This window comes from Lepisma saccharinum, chromosome 11 (genome assembly GCF_977018435.1).
Source record: "Lepisma saccharinum chromosome 11, izLepSacc3.1, whole genome shotgun sequence".
NCBI lineage: Eukaryota > Metazoa > Arthropoda > Insecta > Zygentoma > Lepismatidae > Lepisma > Lepisma saccharinum.
Genome location: NC_139239.1, coordinates 18,725,316 through 18,746,366, shown reverse-complemented (window position 1 = coordinate 18,746,366; position 21,051 = coordinate 18,725,316). Strand labels below are relative to the sequence as shown.

The window sequence follows — 21,051 nt, the reverse complement described above, 5'->3', positions numbered from 1 at the left end:
CGAAGCAAAATGTTTAGCTAAAACTTTCTTGCGGTTCACCAAAAACCTTCAACACTCTCGTAAAATTCGACTTCGAAAATTACTCAGAGGCAGAAAAAGGTGAATTATGAAAAGGAAGCTCGGCCGTCTGGTTTATATTCATGGCTGATAAAAGAAAGAAAATAACAAGGAAAACTGGGGCACGGAGAATCTTCTAGCAAGCAATGAGCCCTTTAATTTACGAACAACAGACGTGATGCCATAGAGCTGGGAGGCGATGCTAGCGCCCGATGTGGCAAACACGAGAAAGAAAACAAGCGGGCCGTTACATATTACCCCCGTCGCCCATCTTACTAGCGACGAACCCTAATATCCGCGGCCGAATCTCGCTTTCCTCTGAGCATGCACTTTATTTGAGCCCGCTCGCTCTATTCCCCAATGTGCAACCAACATACCTTTTCTTCCTCAGAAATCCACCCAACGCCAAGCTTCTGATCATTGCAGGGTTGCCAGTAGCTGAAATTTTTCCGAGAAACATATGTTTCTTGTGAGGTTTTTTATAAAATCCGTCTTACAGTTTTATGTGCAACTAGCAACCAACTCCTCTTCATCACCCCCAAAAAACGGAACTTTTAATGTGAACAATGTTGCCAGCAACTGAAATTTTCTCGGGTCTGGTATTAAAAATATGAGTCTCAGATGTAATACTCGTTGTCCTTTCTACATGTTCTACCAACAATATTGGATCTTTACTGGACAAAATTACATTTTTATGTTCTCTGCATTCAAGAAAGGAGTGGCGAGCATCCTGCAGACATCGCACTACTTTAAGTTTTTATGTCCATTTTGCGCACAGATGGGCTTTTGACTTACGTCAGAGAACCATAATGATTTCATCGGTATGATGCCTGAAAACCTCCTAGCAAACCGGATACATGCTACCAAATAAAAATTTGCGGTTATTGGTCAAACTCACTTTCGTAACAAGGGCTGATATCTAAAATTAGATATCCTTTAGAAGTCCCTTTCGGAAATCTCAACCTCTCTTTCACGTAATACACCCTGGACTGTATTTTGCGCAGTAACGAGGCCGTGGCGTCTGGACTCACAGCCAGTGTAATTCTCCTGCCCATGCAAGTTTGTAGTTTTCCTTTCACCAATTTCATCATATCACCTTTAATGCTCATCTTCGATATCCGCCAGAAGAGGCAGGAAAGCGAAAATAAACAAAACAGATGATATCGATCATGAAAATGAAATAGGAGTTTTCATTCTAGTTTTAAATATAGCACGAAAAATTCACATTGGAGTTAAGGGTCGGTTTGATTTATTTCGTGCATGTTGTGCAGGTTTAGTTAAGGGGTTGCATGGAGTGTGTATGCTCATGCTTCCCTACTGCGGTTTCGTCACTGACTTTTTTCTCTTGACTTGTAAATGCTACCAAACCCATTTGCTGATTTGCCTATAACTGCGATATGGGTTCGGGGCTATGACATATTAGTAGGGATGAGACGAAGCTGAAAATTTACCGATGCCGATGTACTCACCGATAAGTTTTGGAACCGATGCCGATATTTAACGGATTCCGATACATAAGATTATAAAACAGAAATGGGATGTTATTTTCAGCATGACAAAAACAAATTTGCTATGTACATTTCTATTGCATATCATATGTATATAAATATATATTCTCAAGAGATGCGAATGTGCATTTGCATCTACAAAACGTTATGTGAACCTTTTAAGAAGAACATGTATTCTCAAGAGATTTAACATTAGTGCACAAGCAGTTTTTTGAAATGCAAAATGAATTCCTGTTCTGCCAGATTCAACTTCAGAAACACGAGATTTGGAAGCACTTCAGGAAGTAACCTACTTCTTCTCTTATCGCAAATCTGTTCAGCAACACTGAACACTTAATCACTGAATACTGATGCAGCAGATATGCCCAAGTATTTTCTCAGCACTTGCTTCAGGTTTGAATACTCATTTTTGAATTTCCAATACAACAGCAGATCCTGGTTCAGCAATATACCAGTTATATGTATAGTTAGGTTGATCCTCTGAATGAGTTTGCAATAATTTTATTACAAAAACTCCACAATAATGACGAATAATAACCAAATTTTCAATAAATCTTACAAAACTATAATATGAAACTTGTTAGAAGGTAAAAACTCTAGTATAATCTGTACCGGTTTAAATATCGGATTTTTGCCGACTCCGATACCGATGCCGATGTGTCAATTTCGGCCGATTTTCATACAACTGTAATCGGCTTCGGCACATCCCTAGATATTAGGGTTTCAAGTTATACGCAGGAATTTTGAGTCATTCTCCTTATGATTGTACACTCATGGGTTGTAACAATTCCATTGAAAGTTAGTAGAATTATTACAACTCAGCTCTGCTACCTGGACCCAAAACTCTGCAGAGCTTATGTTCTGTGATCCTATCCATGTGTGTTTGTGATTGTCCCTCCATCGACTTCACCTTATCACCATTGTCGCAATTCGCCAAAAGTGAAATAAATGCGACGTTAAATAAACTAAATCAAACAAAAAGTTACAACTGTGACTGTGTGTATGAAAGCAGAGCACATTCTGTAAGTACGCCTGGGAAAAAAATGGAACTTATCATCACGAGTTTCATTCAAAGCTTGAGACAGGATCTCTTCCTCCCCCCTGCCCCGCCGGAGAGAATAGAGGCGCTAGCTGTCACTCATGTCCACATCTTGAACCTTCCCGACGACGTGGTAGTAACGTCGTAGCTTGTAATAAAAAGGTCTCGGGTTAGATGCCCTGTGGAGGCACATAAGTGTTTAAGATCCCACTTTAAACTCCATATCTAGTCCCGATTAGCCTATATGTGCATAAAGCGGAATTAAATCAAACTTCAAACCTAGAAACCATCGTCCCTTTCGAAATATAGAAAGGAGTATTAGGTACCATGGTTGGCAACACTGCTCCCATTGCTGGCTGCATAGCTGTAACGAAATGGGATGGCTCTCCCCGGCTAGAGATACAACCCTTGCGGGACATATGATCCCGACTGTCTCTTGTTCGCCCAATCTAGCCCAGGCCGAGTCTCAATGGCTAAACAGTGAGACCTTCCCACTTGGCTCTCGTTTCCAATCCGCCTGGTGCGCAACCCCCGCTCCACGAAATCTCCCCCTTCCCTTCCAACCTCCTGTCCGAAATATGCATGAACAAACAACGCCCTGCTCTTTGGCATTCGTGTCTCGTAGGCTCCCAAGGTACCGCCGCCAACCAAGTAGCGCAAATGTAATTGAAAACTACAAATTCAGTATTTTTCTTTCTGTTATCATTCTCTCGTTTCACTAGCTTTGAAAACACAGAGAGGCAGGGAGATGGGGGCAGTGTAAGGGAGAGGGGGAAGAAAGAGAACTAAGGGATTTGTTAACGTTTAAGCCTGGTAGTCTAATCGGGACTGGGCCTACAGTTTAATTCTAACTCCCTTTTTTGTACTCTGATTTATTTTAATTTACTTCGCTTTTCTGTCAGTTTGGCTTAGTAAAGGAACAGGATCAAAGGTTATAAGATAAATTTGACTGTGTATTATTGAAGAGTTTTATATTCATATTATATTTTATATTCTTGAGTACATAATGACCTCTTAGTTTATCTGCAAATTCTCAGAAGGAAATTCTTCTCATTCCCACAGCACAGTAAGCTGTATTTTGTATCTTATTTTTAATATATTCAGTCTATGAGTACGTTGTTGTATTTTCGCTCATGCTATTATCAGCACTACAAATAAAAAAATGCATTTGTGTGTGTTTTTTAATGGTTGAATTGTGTACATTCTAGACCACGTATCGTACCTTATAAGGATTTACCAGCCAACGGCGAAATGGCAATACCTCAGGTACAGTCACGGGCAATTCTGGGCTGTAACTATCCCACTGATTTCCAATAGGATCGTTACAACCCAGAAGTGTCCGTGGCTGTACAAGTTGAAGACACCACGGCCACTTCTCTTCATTTCGGAGTTCGACAAGAGATCTACGTCGACCAGACCGATGTGGTTATAAAGATAAAAAGCTGTCCCAAGTTTAGGAGTTTTAACATTACACTTCTTTCTTGTTCAGGTAGCACAACAATCTATTCAGATCATATTGCTGTGACCATTACTATTATTTTGTTGACCTGGTTGGAGAAATGTTGTGTGTTGTGTTAATATGATGTGTAACTATGATGTACTCAGGCTGAGAGGAAGAAGAACAAATATGTCGAGTAGTCTGTTGTTGTTTGTCATGGAGTTGATTTTTAATTGTTACCCCGGAACGTTTCAATATTCACTTTACTTCAATTATAATGTTTGTTGTTTCTCACCTCCATATTGCATATATTTACATTATCTGAATAATTTTGTAAATGTATGTACATTATGCACTGAAACAACACTGGTAAAAAAAAAAAACTACTCGTTAGTCCCAAGAGGTCCATGCTACACTTTGGTATACGTTTAATCTCAGTCGTGTTAAAATGGTGGCGAGATTACTACTAATTACTGTGTTATCTGGAAAGCACTGGGGTTGAAGTTGACCAAAGTATGGTGTGGACCTCCTGGGACCACTGTCTGTGTAGTTTTAACACCATTTTTTACAGTGTGTATTTAAACACTATATAAATCACACAGAGTAATGACTCTTATCTTTAAGGCAGTAAATAGCATATACCTAGGTCTATCTTAAGAGCCACTAGACTATGCGCGATTTTTCTTTTCGGATGGAACTGCGTTCTAAAGGCACGGCAATGCAATTAGGGGGGTGGCAGAAGTTCGCGCTGTTGCCACGTGTTCGAAGGTTCAAGAGAATGAAAGATCTTGTTGTGGTAATCCATGCTATACAAACTGACAGTGTTTGCTCGAAATGTCCGGGATGACAACCGTATGCACCAGAGAGAAGTCGGTCTGACGCTCGAACTAGGCAACGCAGCCCGGTCGACGTTGCCACGCAGTGCGCGGGAAGCAGCTATACTCTTGTCCCGCTTTCGCTTTGCTTGTCGCGTATGTGGCAACAGCGTAATTCTGCTCAGCCGCCTATTTTCATGGCCGTTCGTTTAGGCTAAGACAGAAATTGTAATCAGAGGTCGTTTTAAGGGTGGCTTGCATTCATTTGGATTCTCCTGCTCATATTTAAAAATTTTGGTTTTCTAAAAATTTTGGATGCTGCTCTAACTCTCTCTGCTGCGTACACCAGTGCTTACAGCTAGATTTGAGAGGTAAATGTGCAAAATACCAGGAATGCACTTAGGGTATCTTAATAACTGCCTCGTAATGTTATCCCACAGTTGACCAAACCTAACATCCTGCATTTCCCTCGAGTGGCCCCAGCAAGAAGTCTTGCGGTCGACAGAATTACAGGCCGCTGAGCTATTTAAGAGATGTGCGGTTTGGAAAGAACCGTGGGGGGTTGCTCGAGCTTAATCTTGTTAGGACAGATTCATAGCTTGTCCGCACATTGTTGGCCGAGATGGGAGAGAGAGAGAGAGAGAGCAGAATAGGTTTAGCAAAAAGGGGGGAGCACACATAAGGTGTGTGGAGGAAGTGCTCAATCGGAAAAGAGAAAAGCATCCCAAAGGAATAGAGAAGGGAGGGGGAAGAGAAGAGGAATTGAGGCAGGGGATAGTGGCTTTGATTGTGTTCTTCTTTCCAAGCTTCGGCTCGAAGTTCGTTTTCTGGGAGGGAAGTGGATGTAGTCTTTATGGTACCATCATACCGCTTAAACCAGACGTACAGTCCCCATTTCCGGTCTACCCATCCGTGCCCACATACTCGATTGGGTTCTATCCACCTTATCCTTGTTCTTGCGGTTTTACAGCCTCTCTATCCTCAGAGTAAGTTCCTTGCCTCCTTGGAAACGTCGTGGCAACTGGAATCTGTTCGGAACATTTCACCGCGAACAATTCGCAAACGTTCATGCGTCATTAGCTGCCACGGGGATGCCAAACTCGCAGGCCACACCAGCTCTTGTGGCGGTCCGCTCTTAACATTCTGTAAACCTAAATTTGGTAAAGTCAATGTTCGTTTTACGTTCACTTTGTATTCAGATAGTCTAATCTGGATTGGACCTACAATTTAATGTGCACTGTACTTCCATTAGGGAATCGTACCCTGAAACCCTTGATTACAAAGCGACAGAGTAGAAAAGATTTGAACTTGTTCCAATAGCTGATTATTATTTCATTGGGAAGACCTCAGTAACATCAAATTAAAACAATTTTATTTGGCATTCTGTCTTCTAATGTATGTTACATATAATTGATTGATTGATTTTGCTTATTTTACTTCGCGTTTTGTGCCTCTTGGCTAATTTGTGAAGATTGTGATGAGGGATGAAATGATGAAATTGATGAATGGACATTTGCAAACAACCAAGCCCAAGCGGGATTCGAACCCGGGATCCCTAGCGTTGCAGCGTGATGTGTTAACCACTCGGCCACGGGGTCCGGCAATGTTACATATAATAATGTTTAATGCATTTAATAACATAGCGAAAGAAAATATGGAATACATTGAGAATAATTAAATAATAATAATTCGTAAGTACCCAACAGGTATTCCACATTTTATTAATATTACAATTAATATAATAATTTTGTCCGTGGCCTCCCGATAGCGTAGTGGTAACGTCCTCGACTTATAACACTGCACAACACGAAATTTGTCCTTTAGATGAAAATGTGTGATTGTAATGTATTTGTGCATGACAAAAAACGAATCTGCAATTTGTTTCCGTGTATCACGTATAATTTAGCCAAAACACAAAATTTGAAAGTTACATAATTAACGTAAGGTACAATAGCCGAAAGTGTGTTTTTCCTGTGTCACAAAGAATGAATGCTCGAAATTATACATTGATATGGCAGGATAACATGTATGCAAGAAGGTTACATGGAATACTCTGTGAGTGGGACAGTCGAGACAGAGATAATCATTATGTCCGTAAACACTGGCCGCTACTACAGGCATCAAGAACATATCACGAGATCTAATTGAGAATCCGCAAAATGTGGAATGCGGCAACGAGAGAGAAGTTATTTTAATATAATCAATCAATCAGAATGTATTTCTGCCCCATTACACATCACGCTTGGTTTAATTAAAATCTTCGTCAAAGCACTAGGCCGAGAAGGCCAAGCTTTCAGGTATCTCTGGACGAAATTCCCACACTTAAGTGAGGCAAAGGTTAAGGAAGGTGTGTTTGTTGCCACACAGATTAGAGCCGTTTGATTCTACACTTTCTGACTCAGCAAATGCAGTATGGTGGCAGGCATTCAAGTTGGTGTGTTCTAGTTTCCTGGGTAATGTCAAAGCACACAAATATGAATCACTGTTCGTGACATGGTGCACTGATTCCATATCATAGGATGTCACATGTACCTCAAAATACACTTTCTGGACTCGTACGTGGGCTTTTTCCAGAAAAACCTGGGAGCAGTCAGTGATGAACATGGGGAAAGGTTCCACCAGGACATTGCTGTGTTTGAAAAGTGGTTGGAACGGCAGTATGCTTGCTGACTATTGTTGGTCTATCATCAGGGAGACCTCTACAGATATGTACAGTGTCTCTCAAAAGTTTTAGGATAACGACATTTTAAACTAGGCAACCCAATTTACACAAGGCGTTGGTGGGTTGCATGTAGAGTTAGGCTCAATTTCAGGGTTGCCACATGCACATTAGGTATTTATAAACTACGCGAAAGAAAGATATCCAAATATTATTGCATAAAACTATAAAAAAAAAACAGTATTACATCTGTTGCAATACTCTCAGAAAGAAACAACGTCGAATTTCTAGTATTTCATTGTTGATGAGTCTACACAAAGGAAAAGTGGAGAGAGGAAACGAAAGGGAAGAAAGGAGAGGAGAAAAGATAAAGCAAAAGGAGAAGAGGAAAAGTAAAGAAGGGAAGAAAATAGAGGACAGAGGAAGTGGACAGGAGAAGTAATTAGGAGAAAGGAAAAAGATGCAAGGAGAGATGAGGATAGATTCATTGATTTATGATTGATTTAACTTATTTTACTTCGCGTTTTGTGCCTCTTGGCTAATTTGCGAAGATGGGGATGAGTGATGAAATGATGAAATTCATGAATGGACATTCACAAACAACCAAGCCCGACCGGGATTCGAACCCGGGACCCTTGGCGTCGCAGCGCGATGTGCTAACCACTTTTTTTTATTTTTTTTATTTGAAACTATTACATATTATTGTGCATGTTATACATTTTAGGTCATTATAAAGTGAACATTACATTTAGGAAACATATCTCTTTTACAACGAGGGATCGATCATTTGGTATTCCTGGTGCAGGTGATTGATAAATTGGGTGTGAAAATCTTGTTGCCTATATATGGATACAAAAAGGGCATATTGGCCTAAGAGCCATTGTACACTGTGGCGTTTTGTTCTTGGATAATATGCAAAGGAAGGATACAAAAGAATATCTACTGAAATGTTACGTTCTGATGTACGACAAATTGTACTCACAAGTTTTTTGATATATATCCATGATTTTTGGATTATTTGACATTCACTAAGCTTATGCACTAAATTATCTTGTACATTACATGTAGCACATATTGGAGTATTTACTAATTTTATATCATAAAGTTTAACTCCAGTGATGAATATTTGGTGTACAATTATATACCACGCTGATCTGACTCTTAACGTAAGGTGGCGGGCCTGTATATTATTCCATACTTCCCGCCAATTGACTCTTGGATTCCGATCTACAATTTTACACTGTTTTTGTGATAGTGAACACATTCTTCTATATATTTTTGATGTCTCTTGCGTTGGAAGGATAGGAGATTGTATTAAAGCGTAACTGATATCCACTATTGTATTCTTAAAATACCATAATCTGTCTGGAAGTCTTGTAACATCAATGGGGGCCTCCAATTGAATGTTGTCCAAGGCGTGTCTCAGAACTTTACTAGTGAGGCTGTTAGGGTGTTGAATCAGTGTCGTTACATCAGCTTGAATACGTAGAGCCTGGCTTTTATATTCCACGTTTACAAGGTTCATTCCCCCTTCTGCATGGGGTAAACAAAGCGTTGCGTGATTTACACGCAAGATTTGACCGTTCCAGACAAACCAGCTCACGGCACTCTTGAGCTTAAAAATATCCAGTTGCCGCAACGGGAGGATTTTTGCTACATACCACACCTTGGAGAGAGCGTACACCTGTACAAACGTCACTCTTGACTGTATACTAAGTGTTCGAAATTTATTCATTTGTAGAACTGCTTTAACACCATTTATCACTCTGTCATAGTTTAACTGGATCATTCGTTGAAGGGAGCGCGCGAAAATGATTCCAAGTATTTTTATCGATGGAACAACATGAAATTCTCCGTTCTGAGGGTAAGTTATATCCGGGTTTAAATACATAAGAGTTGATTTTTTCTGATTTACTGTGAGCCCTGAAAGGGGACCAAATTCCTGTAATACTTTAGACGTTGCAGCAATATCAGTCTGCGTATTTATTAATACATTAACATCATCAGCATAGGCCAACACCTTTGTGTTTATAGATTGTATGGTGATGCCTTGTACTTGCTTTTCTAATGCAGAAAGGAGAGGTCTCAATGAGATACAGAAAGCTATCATCGATAATGGGTCACCTTGTCTTACTCCCTTGTGAATAGGAAGTTCTCTTGTCATAAATCCATTTATTTGTATTTTGGATGTTGCGTTACTATAAAGGCTTTTAAATGCTGACAAAAAATGTCCACGTATACCGTATTTTTGAAGCACATTTAATATGTAATCATGGTGTACCGAGTCAAATGCTCGTTCAAAATCTATTGTTAATATAGCATTATCATGGTTATTTCTATTGACTCTATAACAGGTAAGCACTTCACGAAGCGTTTGTAAGACATTTGTAATTTTCTTGTTCATACCAAAAACATATTGTGTATCTCCAACTAGTTTTTCTACATAGGGCATAAGTCTGCCTAGCATACAGCGAGAGAATATTTTATAATCAGTACATAAGAGGGTAATGGGTCTATATTGACCAACTTCAATGGGTTTCACACATTTTGGTATTAAAACTATAATCCCAGTAGTTGAGGATTTTCCCATTTTATACCTTCGGAACACTGCATTTATCCATTCAGTTAGTGTTTTTCCCATCAACGTCCAAAATGTTTGGTAGAGTTTGTTTGGTATCCCATCCAGACCAGGTGCAGAAAACGGCTGCCCCGACTTAACCGCACGGAATACTTCTTCGCTTGTGTAGTCGTTATTTAATTGCTCACTTTCCTCATCGTCAAGGACCTCGGACAAGGATTCCAAGGTATACGTCAAATCTACATTTTGTGTTATTGGTTGGGAAAATTGATTCTCAAAATAGTTGTAAAATCTGTTACGTATTTCCGGGGCTGTTTTTATTTTAATTCCAGAATTATCGTTTATTTCGCTAATAAATTGTCTTTTTGCATTGTGTCTTTCTTGCAGTACATGGCTTATCGATGCAACCTCTTCTTTATCAAAGTGGGGGAGTCTGCTGCGAATTTTTACACCTTGTCGTCTTTCAGCTGTCATCCTCAGCAGTACAGCTTGTACACGTTTTACCTCTGTTTGCACTTGTTTCCCTTCAGTGGCTTCATGTATAAGTTCACGCAGCACACGGTAATAAAAATTATATTTATTATTCCAGTCACTAGAACGTTCCTTACAATAACTAAGACAAAACCGTTTTATGCCCGGTTTAAGAATTTCATCCCACCAGCGAATTATATCACTTTGTCTGGTACGGTGTGCTTCCCATACATTCCATTGGTCCTGAAAGGCTCGTTGGAAATTTGCATCTGTAAGGATAGAAGCATTTAATTTCCAGTAGCCATACCCTCTAGGTACTATTGGTATATCCACATTTATCGCCATGATTACGGCACTGTGGTCTGAAAAACAGGTGGGTGTTATACTAAGTGACTTGATTTGTTGGCGTAAATGTGGTGTTACATAAAATCGATCTAAACGGGAAGCACAATTATTACGAATGTACGTGTACCCTTTCTGTCCAAAATATTTGTCATTCCATACATCTGTAAAATTAAACCCATTTACTAATTTTTGCAAAGTATTGGAGGTATTAAAGCCTGGTCTTTGGTCCTGCGGATGCAGGACACAATTGAAATCGCCCGCGCAAATTATATGTTCTCTTGTACCCTGCATTTCAGTAGCGACATCCGTCGCAAAAAACGCATCCCTCTGTTTCCTAAATTGTGTCCCTGAAGGTGCATATAAATTATATACCCAAACATTAGCTATTTTTGCTGAGATAATTCTACCATTGGGATGGCACATCACATTTGTAATCGGTACGGTGTTACGTACTAACAGGGCTGTTCCTGTCGCTTGAAAGGTCGCATTATTATAGACTAATATGTTTGGGGGGAGGTTAAATGCTGTAATTCCACATTCTTGAAGAAGTGCTATATCTAAAGATGATTGTAGGAAAAAATCTCCTAGCGCCTCCTGTTTAGTAAAAGATCGCATTTTGTTAACATTGATCGTAGCTAAACGGAGAGTAGTCATCATATATACAATTAACAGAAATTTAAGAACTAGGGTTACCCAACACTTCGAATTATACATTTTGCCCAGTGGACACTAATATTCGTACACTGTTTTTCCACTCCCTTCCATGCCACGAAACGTAAACCTTGCATATGTGCACGGTACCTCGTGCAAACACGTGACCAAGCCACATATACCTTTACTCATTTTACACATGCTATTTCTGACTTTCATTTTTACTTGCACCCACACATTCACTAGACACACTAGGGGAAACACTGAATTTGGATCCGATCACAGGTTGAAAATCAACACTCGGGGCCAAATTTGTCACACTTTGGGATCTGGTTATACGCACTGGGGAGGGGGCTATTGCCTGCTGCTTCACGTTCTTCTTGTGGTGGGGGTTAGGTGCCACATTTTGTTGTACTTTTTTCTTCTTCAACTGCTTCTGTTCCTGGAGTCTCTTCACATTTGATTTTCTTTTGGCATTGTCCTTAGTTCCTGTTGTGGTTTCACCAAGCTGAACCTTCTTTTGTTGATCTTCCAGTGTATGGGATCCTCCTGCTTCGTACATGTCAGTCTCCATTTGAAGATTACTCGTAGTGTCAGACTCGCGCATCGCTTGATCAGTTGTTTCCAGACTGTCAGTCACCAACACGTTATCCCGTACGTCACTGTGGAGGTTGTCTAAAGATGCCACCTCTTCCGCCCACGATGTGCTGTGGATAGACGCAGGTAGAGGTGTTTCCTTGGTAGGGTCTAGTTGGTGTTCTGAAACATCAGCATTTTTCGGCTCTATTTGCAGATTTTTATCGCGTTCATTGTTCACAGCTTTTTCTTGCAACTGCATTGGAATTGGCAACACTGTAAATTGTGTGTCAGCCTTTATCTCCGTCTCATGCGCTGAACGTTGGCTAGGTGGTCTATGTACCTTTGCTGCATATGACTGCTTAGGCTGGATTTCTACAGGAGTAGCACGTGCTCCAATATTGTCTTGTATCACTCGCTCCCCCATAGCACCACGTCGTTGTGGACAAAACCGTGCTGTGTGTTGAGTGTCTTCACATATTTTACAGGTAGGTTTCTGTCCATAATATGTTACCCAATATTGCATACCCTGTATTGATACATAGGACGGGATTGGCTTATTCAGAACCATTCTCACCAACTTAATGCCTGTACGAGTTTTATAAATATGCTCATCCGAATATCGCTCGTCCACCGGAGGGGTCTTAATTTCACCATACTGCGCAAGCACTGTACGGATATGGCTATCGGTTATTTCCATTGGTATAACATGTAGTCGCACTAGTGTAGTTGTCCTATCAGCCCAGTCTAATCTAATTTCATGTTCATCATCCTCATCACAATACACTAACTTCCCTTCAAATTTATTAATTAACTGTTCGCCTAATAGACGCGTCACTAACTTAATATATACACACTTACGGTATTGGTCCAGTTCAATACTTAATACCTGGTCTTCAGTCAATGCAAGAGTATCCCGTATCCAACGATGAAGCATCAGCGATGTTGGGCACTTCTTCACACTTGAAAACCATAACTTTAGCGTATTTACGCGACGAATTTCCATTTTCCTTTCAATTCAACAACTTTACGTAACTTGAAAATTTACGCGTTTCGCGTCGTCTAGCACGCCAGAGTCCCGATGACTCACCGGTTCACGAGCAGAGGCACGGCGATGTTGCTCGCGCGGGCACTTCCGCTGAACTGGACCACTCGGCCACAGGGTCGGGGGAGAGAGATGAGGAAAATGGAGCAAAGAGGAGAGAAGAGTGGAAGGAAAGCGACGTGATAGAAGAGGAGGAAAGGAGTTTGGAGAGGAGAGGAGGAGACAAGAAGAGGGGAGTGGAGAGTAGAGTAAAAGAGAGAAAGAGAGAGAAGAACGAAAAGATGAGGAGAACAGTGCCGTGGAGTCGGAAATATAAGACAGGAGAGGACATAAGAGGAGTGGAGAAGAGTGGGATGGAGACAAGAGGCGAGAAAAGTAGGGAAGGCTGTATGAGATAAAAATAGAGGAGAAGGACGGGAGAGAAGAAGGAGAAGGAGAAGTTAAGAACAGAAGGAACTGGAGACGAGAGGAGAGAAGGGGTAGTTGCAGAAAATACGTCTCGGCGTCAAGAACTGATGCATTGATAAAATTATGAAACATTCGTTAACATTTTATAATGTATTGGAGAATGTATTAGATCGGTGCGAAATTCCTCTTGGCCAAGTTCAGAGCAAGATAAAATCTTTCACGTAAGATCTTTGATTTTCACTGCAATTATACCACTAAAAAAATGAATGTAATTTTCATATTTATAAGAATTATCCAATTTTTCTCCTCTTCTCGGTTCGTTGAAATTGAGATTTTGTTATTTAACATTTCCCCTCCCCCCATCGTTAATTCCAAACTGAATCATTCCGTTAAATACGGAGTGGACAATGAACGCAATGGGATATGTCTAAAACGTACGAAAAGTTTCTGCCACCGGAGGAGTTTGAACCTACGACCATCAGATTATTAATCCTTAACGGTAACCACTATCCCACAAGCTTTCGCTTCTGAACATAGGTAGATGGAGCTGACCAATGTGAAATGCAGATCCAACACGAAGAAATTACAGCGTTTGCAAAAACGTTTGCGAACTGCCAAATGTGCGAGACGTTATACGTAAACACGCGGAAAATTGTATTCATAAAATCACATCACATTTGACAGTGTAAGTCAATAGAGAGTCGTGGAACAGTGTGTTAAGGTGTTGGATTAAATCCTTCTTATTTTACTATTTCGAAGAACAACAATTTTTAAGGTAGAACAACAGTCATTCCGTTCCGCTCTTTATTTCTTATAAATTCTTACACATTCCTTTAATTGATTTAAAGAATAAATAAAAGTATTGCTAGCTTTTCTGTCATTGGCCTAGACAGTAGAATTATGTGTGAAAAGTTCCTGAAGCTCAGATTGGTTAAACCGTTTATTGACAATCGTGAACTTTTCGTTTAATAGATAATATTTGGTTTTATACGACGGGAGAACATTGATTGAATTTCCTTTCTTACTCTTTGGAGATAATATACTTCTACAGTAGCAATCGCGTTCGGGAAAGGTTAAAAATGACTTGGTATTCAAAGGCAGATAAGCTTGGTAGCCTAGCTTGTTCGCGTTCATGAGTCACGCTTCACGAGGCCATTTCTTATCGCAAAACATTGTGCGTCGATGCACAGCGTCTACACCCAGCAAATTACAAGTGACCAGAGTCGAATTTTAAAAAAAATTTGAAGAATAATAGATTTCATCAGAGGCGGCTAGGTGGGCACTAGCTCAACATGCAATAAGTAATGATTCCTGGCAAACAAAAATGCTTATTGAATGAGTATTCGGATAGTAATATGTGCTTTATCGTGTAACATGTAAGATACTTATTGGGATTACCGCGTAGTAGTGCAACCGATCCATGAAAACAAAATAAAATTGAATGGTTGTTTTAATATAGATTAATATTTTTTTATTAATTTTTCCTCATTCCCTTGTTTTTCTTATTTTAATAATAACAATAACGCATGGCTCAACAGCTCTCGAAGGGCCTTGACCTATCTCCCGTCTACCAGTCTCCCTCCCACAATCCTTCCTAGTGATCTTCAACCAGATGGGGTGACGTGGGGTCAGCACGTCGAACCCTCAACCATTATGGTGGTTATTCACCTGATGTTTACATTTTCGTTCCTGTTCGGCACGGTCGGGACCCTACTTATGGTTTTGAAAGAGTAACATCGATTATAAAGATGTAAGGGTAATATCTTGCAGAAAAGACGACAATCATTGCGTGCCTGTTGGTTGCAATATGAGGTCCAGAACGAATAATTTTTCTCAAGTATCTGTGAATCTTTTTTCGACAGACCAGATACGAAAACTCAGTGGATTCAGGCAGTAATGCAAAAATACTGCGAACCACGATATGAGAAAGTAGGCCCTAAACACGTTACTTCATCGCCGTTAAATAAACCCAATGAAATATTTAAGTGTTTTTAAATTATAATTTTCTAACGCACATATGTTGGCATAACAAATTTAAAAGATGTAAATTTTTACAACCATGCATGTTATTGTCTGTGGAAGAAAGAACAATTAAGAGAGCTGTGTTCTAGTAGATACACAATGTCGAAAAATTATTCATTCTGATATAATCAGAGTACATTTCAGTTGTTTTCTTTTGTTTTAAGTACACTTTATGCACAGTAAGGCTATTCGGGACTCAACCTAGAGTTTAGGCCACATTGTGCCTCCACCAGATATAGAATCCTGGGACACCTTGATTACACGGCAGCGACGTTACAGCTACGCCATCGGGAGGCTTCGAAGTATTTGAATGTTTATAAATAATGTAAGCTTTATTTCAACCTGCCAAATCCTCCAACTTCCTGCATATTCGTATCATGTGTGGAATTGCCTGTTTTTTTCGTTTTCGTGGAATTAAAAATCAACTGGCATAGCTATATATGTTAATGATTAATTAGAATGATAATTATAAAGAATGAGAAGTGGCCAAACATAAATTAGAACCAACTTCAAATACATGTTTATTTAAAAATTGATCTGTGGTTTTATTAATGAGAAATAAAATGTGCACTTTATAACTATTAGGCTAAGTAGAATATCTTTGTTTTTCATCGGTGTATTTAATCTTCCTTTTACATTTAAAAATTTATTATTATTTACTTCTTTTTTAATATACAAAATCTTTAGCTTAATTTATAAGGGAATGAACTTTCTTGTTTAATGTATATACCAACGAAACCATTGGGTTCGATACCCGGTGGAGGCACATAATGGTTCGGATTCCACTTCAAACTGTAGATCCAGTCCCGATTAGCCTTACTGTACACAAAGTGAACTAAAACATCAACTCAAAACAAAAAAACAAAAAAAACGAAACCATTGGTAGAGGATCAACATTGTCTCAGTAAAGATTTCTATTGTTCCATAAATCTTCATCCAATGGCTCCGGGAACTGGTCAATTTCTTTGAGGTATCTTTAATTCTCTGTCACTTAAAAATCTCAAGTGATCCATTTTGTATCCGCTCCTTTTTAACAAAGCAAGCTCGAAGGCAATCTGTATTCCACTAGCTTATATTGGAAACTTGGTCAAAACCGGAAGTTCTTTTATCGCCTTCGATAATCGAATTGTCTGATCGATTATTTTTTGTTTACCCAGGAACATCTCCCATAGGAGATTCACGAGACCGGGTTACGCTACTCACTCTTAGCTCCCCAATTTCCTCACGATGGTGGGTTGCCACCGATCCTATATACAGGCCGAGAACCCAGAGACTGAATCCAGGCGGACTCGAACACATGCCATCCCGCAGTCGGAGTCCAAAGCAAAGCGCCTTACACCGCACGATCGCGGAGGAGGACTTTTCTTATTTTACTTTTGGCTAATCGCGAGGATGAGGATGAATAATGAATACAAAAATGAAAAGAAGGTCACGCACAAAGAACAGGACGGGTCTTCCACCTCTTAGGTGACGAGTTCAAGCCCTAAATATGAGGATTTCAACATAGACCTCAATTTTAAAAAAAATATAAACAAAATGACTATTTACACTAAACTTCTTGTCAAGGCCAAAATAGTTTGTAGCTGTGAAACTACCCCCTGAATGCAAATTGACAACATTTTTTTTCATGTGAGTAAGAATTAAATGTGTGGCACACAGAGATACTTCTTGCGAAAACAATTAACTGTGCCCTGTCCCAGCATGTCTGGAGCAAAAGCCGCGCATAGCGGAAGAGAAGGGGAAAGAGGGGAAGGGGGATCGAGTGGACAGAGCGAGACAGCACACGCAGCTGGAAAGGCTGGTAACTCCAGTGGATCTCCTCCCTCCACACAATTCCGTTCCTATCACGTGTTCATCGCTGCTCAGATACTTGTTTTGTTCACCTGCTCCAGGGATAAGTGGGACAGAGTGTTGTTCGCATACATGTAGCAAGTAAGGCTACTTATCTCAGAATGAAAATTCCACAGAGTTTTCAAACGTTTGTTTCAGCAATGAGGACTGGACACGGATCACACATAATCCCTTGCCAAATTCTAGTGGTCTAAAATCATTTGAAAACTTGAATGTATCTCTTTACAGATAGCAAGTTATAAGGAACTATTTCGTAGATGTTCATGTAACCGTTATAAAATTACAAATAAAATATATTCACAACCTTAGATATACTAATACGAAGGAAGAAATTCAGAGTAAGATTTCAAATGCATGTGTATAAAGTAATTATAGAAGTACAGAGCAATATGAGAGAATTGAACTTTTTTTTTTTTTTTTTTTTGCAGGATAACGTTTACAATATTGAGGCGACAAAATAATTAAGGTCGTAGTGTATTGGTTAGAGTTCTTGTGAGCATTGTAAGCGGTCCCAGGTTCGATCCTCCATACGAGGTGTTCTCTTTGATTTAATTCTCCTTCTATTAAACAAGAGCATGGCAACATTATTTGTAATAATAGTGTATAGTGGCTAGATTGTCCTAAAACTGGAATTTACTAAAAAAAAATGAATTGGCACACGATCAAATTCAAAGGGATATTTTCACTTATCAGATCTTGAATTATGATACTCTAACGATAATTGTGTTCTGCTTCAAAGACATTGACAAATATTAATGAAATAATCGTTTATATTTGTGGCAATTCAGGACACACTAATATTATCCCGTTTCCCACTCGAGTTCAATGCAAAGATACCTCCACAAATATCGACTGAAAAGTTTCCATCATGTGCAATTCTCCATTAAATGTTTTTCGCCGAGTCGTATTACCTTCGTTTTCTTTGTTACAAACAAGTATTCTTTGCACATGACATGTAGGAGGGGGGTTGGATCTGCATTTCACATTGGTCAGCTCCATCTACCTATGTTCAGAAGCGAAAGCTTGTGGGATAGTGGTTACCGTTAAGGATTAATAATCTGATGGTCGTAGGTTCAAACTCCTCCGGTGGCAGAAACTTTTCGTACGTTTTAGACATATCCCATTGCGTTCATTGTCCACTCCGTATTTAACGGAATGATTCAGTTTGGAATTAACGATGGGGGGAGGGGAAATGTTAAATAACAAAATCTCAATTTCAACGAACCGAGAAGAGGAGAAAAATTGGATAATTCTTATAAATATGAAAATTCCATTCATGTTTTTAGTGGTATAATCGCAGTGAAAATCAAAGATCTTACGTGAAAGATTTTATCTTGCTCTGAACTTGGCCAAGAGGTATTTCGCACCGATCTAATACATTCTCCAATACATTATAAAATGTTAACGAATGTTTCATAATTTTATCAATGCATCAGTTCTTGACGCCGAGACGTATTTTCTGCAACTACCCCTTCTCTCCTCTCGTCTCCAGTTCCTTCTGTTCTTAACTTCTCCTTCTCCTTCTTCTCTCCCGCCCTTCTCCTCTATTTTTATCTCATACAGCCTTCCCTACTTTTCTCGCCTCTTGTCTCCATCCCACTCTTCTCCACTCCTCTTATGTCCTCTCCTGTCTTATATTTCCGACTCCACGGCACTGTTCTCCTCATCTTTTCGTTCTTCTCTCTCTTTCTCTCTTTTACTCTACTCTCCACTCCCCTCTTCTTGTCTCCTCCTCTCCTCTCCAAACTCCTTTCCTCCTCTTCTATCATGTCGCTTTCCTTCCACTCTTCTCTCCTCTTTGCTCCATTTTCCTCATCTCTCCTTGCATCTTTTTCCTTTCTCCTAATTACTTCTCCTGTCCACTTCCTCTGTCCTCTATTTTCTTCCCTTCTTTACTTTTCCTCTTCTCCTTTTGCTTTGTCTTTTCTCCTCTCCTTTCTTCCCTTTCGTTTCCTCTCTCCACTTTGTCCTAAAACTTTTGAGAGACACTGTACAAGCGTAAATGCTTCACAACGTCATGTTTGTAGGTATTGTTATGTGCTTTCTTACTGTACAGTGTATTGTAATATGCCTTTCACACATGCACCAGGTGGCTGTCCAATGAAAATGATGCATGATAGAAGCATACGGTTTTCACACTTCAATTCTGTATCCTGTGTTTAGTCCAAATCACATTATTTCATCTAAAGGACAGAAAATGTCTTCAAATTTGTTGTGCAGTGTAATCAAGGTTCCATGTTTCGATACTCGGTGAAGACACATGGTACTTCCCACTTTCAACTGTAGGCCCAGCTCTTATTAGACTATGTGTCAATACGGTGGACAAAAACTCAGTTTTGTTATCTTATTACCATCTTCCCTTATTACAAGCATAATTCATTTATATGAATAGTATATATTAAAATTAAGTATTATTATTTGTATTATTATTAATATTAACAGTGATGGTGATAATAATAATAACAATAATAGTGATATTGATCAGTATGATCAATAGTATTGAAGAGGTAGCCCTCAAAAATTTGATTTAGTAGTCAAATGGCTGCAGAAGAAAATTTAGGGGTGACCTTTTCCGATGAGACCCAAATATCAACTTTCGATCCACGTAGTACACCCTGGACTTCTTAATGCATACTATCTAGGCTCTGGCATTTGGACTCACAGCCAGAATAATCCTCTGTGGGACTCGTGTTATGCCGTTTGCATGTTTTGTTTTTGTCCCTTCATCCGTGTTCCCCATACACATTTATCATTGTCCTTCCATCCATTTCATCCTATTACCATTCATTCTCATCTTCGGAATTAGCCAAAAGTGACAGAATCGCGAAGCATTAAGAAAATTTAGTTTGGCATATCTGTTCCAGAGTACATTAATGAAATGTCTTTTTATAAGTTATTGGACAGTGTATTATAGACACAGTAAATCACAGTAACGATTCGATGGTTGTATCAATTTGCTTTACGAGTTGGTCTCCTGTAGTTCCTTTATAAGAATATCACAATTCGAACCGACCTTTGCACGTGGTTATACCACCGAAATAAGAAAGCGACGACTCTCGCATCGCTGGAAGATCTCAAAGATCTTCAGATTCGCTCCATCCCCCTTACAGCCCCGCTCCACGAATGCAGCGAGGGTGTTTAGCTTCTGTTGTCATGAAATAAGACCGCATACACCAGGTTGCTGTCAATGGAACAGGAGTGGATCTCCCCCAACCGCAAGCATTGTTTGTGGAATTAGCTCCTTCAAGATCAAGGACCACTCCTGGAAGACACCGACCCTCCGGGGATGCGCTCAAGGAAGCAAAGCCGGTCGGCGACACAATGATTCTTGCGGGGGACCGTCACTGAGGTTAACGCGCCATGAATCCGGGGATTTCTGGATGGTTCCTCCAACGAAAGAAAAAAAGCTTGCTTGAACAAAACTGGCGAAGCGTAGAAGAAGTTGAAAAAAATAAAAGAGAAACTACGACGAAAAGAGAGGAAATGACAAAAGATGGAACAACCAACCATTGGTCCATGAAGAGGTTCATCTTTTTCTTCCTATCCTTTCTCTGTCTCTTCTTTCTCCGGATCCTTTCGATTCAGTAT

At 39.7% G+C, this 21,051-nt stretch overlaps 1 protein-coding gene across 1 annotated transcript in view; it reads left to right on the top strand.

The window, feature by feature from the left end:
• The window catches only part of LOC145994959 (uncharacterized), a 64,350-nt gene extending 43,539 nt beyond the window's left edge, over positions 1 to 20,811 (top strand). Inside the window, exon 2 of the mRNA XM_083131492.1 lies at positions 20,641 to 20,811. Coding sequence (XP_082987618.1) covers positions 20,641 to 20,811 — 171 coding nt within the window. The remainder of the gene's footprint in view (positions 1 to 20,640) is intronic.
• The last annotated feature ends 240 nt before the right edge of the window (positions 20,812 to 21,051 follow it).